This window comes from Mercurialis annua, linkage group LG1-X, assembly GCF_937616625.2.
Source record: "Mercurialis annua linkage group LG1-X, ddMerAnnu1.2, whole genome shotgun sequence".
NCBI lineage: Eukaryota > Viridiplantae > Streptophyta > Magnoliopsida > Malpighiales > Euphorbiaceae > Mercurialis > Mercurialis annua.
Genome location: NC_065570.1, coordinates 34,263,812 through 34,270,448, shown reverse-complemented (window position 1 = coordinate 34,270,448; position 6,637 = coordinate 34,263,812). Strand labels below are relative to the sequence as shown.

Genomic DNA, 6,637 nt, shown 5'->3' with positions numbered 1-6,637 from the left:
ATTACAAAATAAAATAATTTTAATGATTTTTAAATAGTTAAAACATTCAATAATAACATCTTAGATTCCGTGTAACTAAATATGAAGTTTTTAAGTTTACGTGAAAGGTGCACCTTTTTACGTGGAATATGTCTATTCTTACGCGAATGTGATTTTCCGCCTAAAACTATATTCACGATCTCTAATAAATCATGAGAAATAGCAAAAATATTACAAAATAAAATCATTTTAATGATTTTAAATAGCTAAAATATTCAATAATAAACATCTTAGTCTCCCGGTAACCAAATAGAAAGTTTTTAAGTTTACGTGAAAAGTGCCCCTATTTACGTGAAGTATGCCTAATTTTACGCGAATTTGATTTTTCACCTAAAAAACTCACGGTTTTAAAAATCATGAGAAATAACGGAAATATTACAAAATAAAATTATTTTTATGATTTTTAAATTTAAAACATTCATTTATAACAACTTAGATTCCGGGTAACTAAATAGAAAGTTTTTAAGTTTACGTGAAAAGTGCCCATATTTACGTGAAATATGCCTATTTTTACGCGCAATATGCCTATTTTTACGTGCTTTTGATATTTCGCCAAAAAAAACTCACGGTCTCAAATGAAACATGAGAAATAGCGGCAATATTGTAAATAAAATAATTTAAATGATTTTAAAATAGTTAAAACATTCAATAATAAACATCTTAGACTCCGGATAACTAAATAGGAAGTTTTAAAGTTTACGTGAAAAGTGCACATATTTACGTGGAATATGTCTATTTTTATGCGAAATATGCCTATCTTTACGCGAATTTGATTTTTCGCCTAAAAAAACTCACGGTCTCTAATAAATCATGAGCAATAGTGGAAATATTACTACATAAAATCATATTAATGATTTTTAAATATTTAAAACATTCAATAATAAATATTTTATACTCCGGATAACTAAATAGGAAGTTTTACAGTTTACGTGAAAAGCGCACATATTCACGTGGAATATGCCTTCTTTTACGCGAAATATGACTAGTTTTACGCGAATTTGAATTTTCTCCTTTTTAAAACTCACAGTCTCTAATAAATAATGAGAAATAACAGAAATATTAAAAAATAAAATAATTTTAATGATTTTTAAATAGTTAAAACATTCAATAATAACATCTTAGATTCCGTGTAACTAAATATGAAGTTTTTAAGTTTACGTGAAAGGTGCACCTTTTTACGTGGAATATGTCTATTCTTACGCGAATGTGATTTTCCGCCTAAAAATATATTCTCGGTCTATAATAAATCATGAGAAATAGCAAAATTATTACAAAATAAAATCATTTTAATGATTTTAAATAGCTAAAATATTCAATAGTAAACATCTAAGTCTCCCGGTAACCAAATATAAAGTTTTTAAGTTTGCGTGAAAAATGCCCCTATTTACGTGAAGTATGCCTAATTTTACGCGAATTTGATTTTTCACCTAAAAAACTCACGGTTTTAAAAATCATGAGAAATAACGGAAATATTACAATTTAATGATTTTTAAATATTTAAAACATTCAATTATAACAATTTAGATTTCGGGTAACTAAATAGGAAGTTTTTAAGTTTACGTGAAAAGTGCCCATATTTACGTGAAACATGCCTATTTTTACGCCCAATATGCCTATTTTTACGCGCATTTGATATTTCGCCAAAAATAACCACGGTCTCGAATGAATCATGAGAAATAGCGGCAATATTGTAAATAAAATAATTTTAATGATTTTAAAATAGTTAAAACATTCAATAATAAACATCTTAGACTCCGGATAACTAAATAGGAAGTTTTAAAGTTTACGTGAAAAGTGCACATATTTACGTGGAATATGTCTATTTTTACGCGAAATATGTCTTTACGCGAATTTGATTTTTCGCCTAAAAAAACTCACGGTCTCTAATAAATCATGAACCATAGTGGAAATTTACGTGAATAAAATCATTTAATGATTTTTAAATATTTAAAACATTCAATAAGAAACATCTTAGACTCCGGATAACTAAATAGGAAGTTTTAAAGTTTACGTGAAAAGTGCACATATTTACGTGGAATATGTCTATTTTTACGCGAAATATGCCTATCTTTACGCGAATTTGATTTTTCGCCTAAAAAAACTCACGGTCTCTAATAAATCATGAGCAATAGTGGAAATATTACTAAATAAAATCATTCTAATGATTTTTAAATATTTAAAACATTCAATAATAAATATTTTATGCCTTTTTTTACGCGAAATAAACCTAATTTTACGCGAATTTGAATTTTTGTCTAAAATAACTCACGCTCTCTAATAAATATTTTAGACTCCGGATAACTAAATAGGAAATTTTTAAGTTTACGTGAAAAGTGAAACTTTTTACGTGAAATATGCCTTTTAACTCGGAATATATGCTTAATTTTACGCGAATTTGATTTTTTACGTGAAATATGTCCCAATTAATTCCAATTTAATTACTTTTGCTCTTCAAGAGGTATATAGATTTTTAAAGTTGGTTTGAATGGTTAAGTTTCATGTAAGCAGTAAAGACAATACAAGCTGCCTAATCTTCGAGACAAAGGAGCATTACTAAAGACTAGATAAAGTTCCAACATATTAAATGCTTGTAAAAAACAAATAAATAAATAAAAATTGCTAATAAAAAGGTATAGCAAATCAGATGAAAAAAGGGTGAACATTTCAGGAACTACAAAAACACAATGCAGATATTGTAAAAGAAAACATTAAGTTTCAAATACAAACAAAGAAACATTAGTTTGACTATGTCTCAGCTCCACCAAAAACTAACTTATAGTCATTAACAAAAACAAACATGTAAAAACACTGCCCCAACAAATATGAAGCTCTGAAACTCAAAATCAGAAAATAAACTTCCCTAAGGTGTAACTCAAAATGAGGCCTCTTTTGTCTTGTAGAGGCCTTCTCCACCATGCTATTATGAGAACATAAAGCTACCTTAGTGATAGAAGAGGCACAAATCTGCAAGTCCATTTAGGTAACTAACCTGAAGAGATAATGCACGTATTCAGTAATATTTCACCCAAAATATTGCATATAAAAACATCATAACGCTAAAATATAGCAGGTATTCTATGAAATTACACATTTTACATGCAAGTTAGGAAAAGAAATGAAGATATCAGTGAACTGGACATATAACAGATATATAGGACTTTGGGCTATAAACAATGGTTGTTGAACTTCTGCAATGAAGGTGCAATTAGACATACACACACTCACAAAGAACAATTACATGAATTTTCCAGGCACTCATTCATATGCATGCTTTATACCCGCAAAAACAGAGATGAAGATGATGAAGAAACAGGTCGCATTCGCTCACTTTCCAATAAATTCACATGCCATCCACACCTCTATCACATCTCCACCAAACTCTTTTAGGAAAAAGATGGGATATTTTTTCTTAAGTGTTTTACAAAAACGCAAAGAAAACTCTTAAAGTCAAGAAATATTCACATCCGAATTTCTCATGATGTAATTGAGTTCTCATAATTTCAACGCTCAACTGCACACTAACACTGTTAAGCTAGAAGCTTTATATTTAAAACCAAAAGGGCCCTCATTTTAAAAGCTACACCAGCACTATTTTTACATGATAGTAAAATTAGAATTCAATGATTACCTTATCTTTCTAGTTGGAACCTCACTGTTTCTTGAACTTCAATCAACCAAGAAAGCCAATCCATCACAAAATAAGTGTTTTTCTATACATAAAAACAACAACTTATGAAAATTCACAGCTTTAGAAAGGGCCTTGGTTATAACTTATTAGTACTATTGCATCTTTTAGAGTGAAAAAAAGATGATAACAATTGAAAAATCCCAATTGATGGCACAGAAAATGCACGATCACGTGATTGAAGGGCAGTTACTGTCACACAGCCATAAAATAGGTATTTGGAACTTGTCACCAACTTGGACCTTTGTGCTAAAATATAGCATGTATTCTATGAAATTACACATTTTACATACAATAATTATGAACAAACTGAAAATCATCATTGTTATGAGCAAATATGCAATCATAAAAGCAAGTCCGCTCTAAAAACTGAATTTAGAAAAACAAAACCAGTCAAAATATATTATAAAAAAAAACACAACAGTCGTTCATTAAAGGCAAAACATAATAGATTCAAAATGGGATCATAAATAAGATTTACTATGCAATATACATACCTTAATTATCCGGTGAATGTGGAGGTGAAAGATCATGTGCTCCCAAGGTGCCGAAACAAGCCCTCCATAGGCGATTTGCCCTTCTTTGTGCACATCGTATCTCTTTTACGTCCTTACTCAAGTCTGTGAGATGTTTAGACATATTAAGGTTGGTTTCTTCCATAGCAGTCAGCCTCTTTTTTGATTCATTTAAATGCCTAAGTACTTCCTCTTCAAAAGTTCCCCTTTGCCTCGGCTTTCTTGGTCGCCTCACTTCCTCTTCTCTCGGTTGCTCTAAACCGACATCCTCCTCTGTCACCACATCTTGAACATTCTCGCTCTCACGTACTCCACTTTCATTTTCGTCATCTTCCTCACTCTCATCTTCACTTTCTTGTACTTTTGACTTTCCCTTTTTCGGCTTTCCTATTCTAGTTAAATAACAATCTCGCTTCTTCACATCAATTATTGCCCCATCCTCGTCAAGGATGTCCGCTTTACGGAGCACAAATTCATTAAGGCAGTCATCCCCCAAACAATCCATCTTATCCAAATCTTCCTCCTTAATAGCTTTAAGTTGCAAGGCTATAAATGTAATTAGATGACAATTTCCAAGGGCTGTTGTAGCACGAGTGGCCATGGCCATCATGCTTTTAAAGATCAAATGTACAAGATCAACGCTTTTTGCATTACGTCGGACCAAATGGTCGAGTACTAGTAGATCCTCCTTCGTAATTTTATTGGACTCTTTTTTTCCACATATAGAATGACAAAAATATTTATGAAATAAAAGAAGCGATGGTTCAATAATGTCCATTAGGTGCACGTTGAGTGTCAAAACATGTTTCATTGGTCAATTGCTTCCAAACTCTAGAAGAATCAAAATTTGAAGGACAACCTTTTAAGCCACCTTTAGGAAGTTTAAATTTATGAATCATGAATTCATACCCTATGCTATAGTCTATCCCTTTGATTCTAAAAGCAATGTGATTTCCATTCTTACTAGTATACTTCAAGGTGGTATAAAATTCAAGAGTTAACTCTTTATAGACTTGATACCTAGCTCCACCTAACACTTGCAAATCCATTTTACTAAATATTTCATCAATTTTGGATTTTAAACCTAATTTTGTCAACAAATTATCATCAAAATATTTAGGTAACACAATGAACTTGTGTTTGAAGAGTTGATGGTTACAGAAAATTGAGTGTTTAAAAGCCAATTTTGTTAAGATTATGCATATACTCGATCCATATGTGCTTTTGCAGACTGTACTTTTCAATCAATGACGTCCATAAAGATTCAAAAACAACAACATCAACAGGAGCAAGCATTACCTTAACAAAATCTTCTTTAAAGTTGGCAATTTTAACTTCCTTGCTAGCATTTTTTTCAATATGCCAAATACATAATCTATGCACCGCATTAGGAAGAACATGTTGGACGGCAGAGCGCATGGCTAAATCTCCATCTGTCACAATTGAAGTTGGCTGTTTGTTACCCATGCAATTTAAAAGCTCATTTAACAACCAACTATATGACGAAGTACGTTCATTCTCCAACAAGGCACAAGCAAAAATTATAGGTTGGCGGTGATGATTCATACCCACTAGAGTGACTAGTGGTATATTGTAAACATTTCTCTCGTAGCATGCATCAAATGCAACCACATTCCCAAAGTATGAGTAATCCAATCGACATATAGAATCAGCCCAAAATAATTTTTCAAGTTGCCCGTTTGGTCTAGTTGTATAATTAAAGTAAAACCCATGGTCTGTTTCCTTTTTAGCTGCAAAATATCTTATTACTTTATTAGCATCACCTTCTTCAGTCTCTGCTCTTCTTTCAGAATCAAGATAGTTATAAAGATCTTTCGGCAAAAAAATCCATGTTATGATGACCACCATTTTGTTGAGCAATAAACGCTATAATTTTACTCGTTTTAATTCCTACAGTGCGCATGGCCTTAGCCAATGCAAGTTCACTATCATCTATACTTCTGTGACATCTTTGAAAATGAACATGTTTCGATTCAGCCAATGCATGATTATGATTAGATATGAAGTTTTGTACAACCCACTTATTTGTTTTTTATCCAACTTTACATGAAATATAGCTGGACATTCTTGACGTACCTCTGATTGCTTCCTTTTGTGTTGGACAATGTTGTTACCTGCTTCATTTGTTTTGCCTTCCTTATAACAAACCCATTTCTGCATTCTTGGTTCACCTTTGTTATTCAATTGTGAATCACGTTTACGAATTCCAAATCCAACTCGTCTGCTGTAATTTTTGTAAAAAAATTCTGCATCCATCCATGACTCAAACACTTTTTTCGCACATCATCATCGGTGATATTTGTAAAAATTGAAGACTCATTGACAACGTTATCCTTGTCTACATGCAGAGTTTGATCTTCTTGAGTGTGATGTTCTT

General features: G+C 31.6%; 1 protein-coding gene across 1 annotated transcript; it reads right to left on the bottom strand.

Moving 5' to 3' along the window:
- Positions 1-5,412: 5,412 nt before the first annotated feature.
- Positions 5,413-6,108, bottom strand: LOC126668432 (protein FAR1-RELATED SEQUENCE 5-like). The gene has a single exon (XM_050361636.1). It carries the CDS (start codon positions 6,106-6,108, stop codon positions 5,413-5,415), a length of 696 nt encoding a protein of 231 aa, XP_050217593.1.
- Positions 6,109-6,637: the final 529 nt, after the last annotated feature.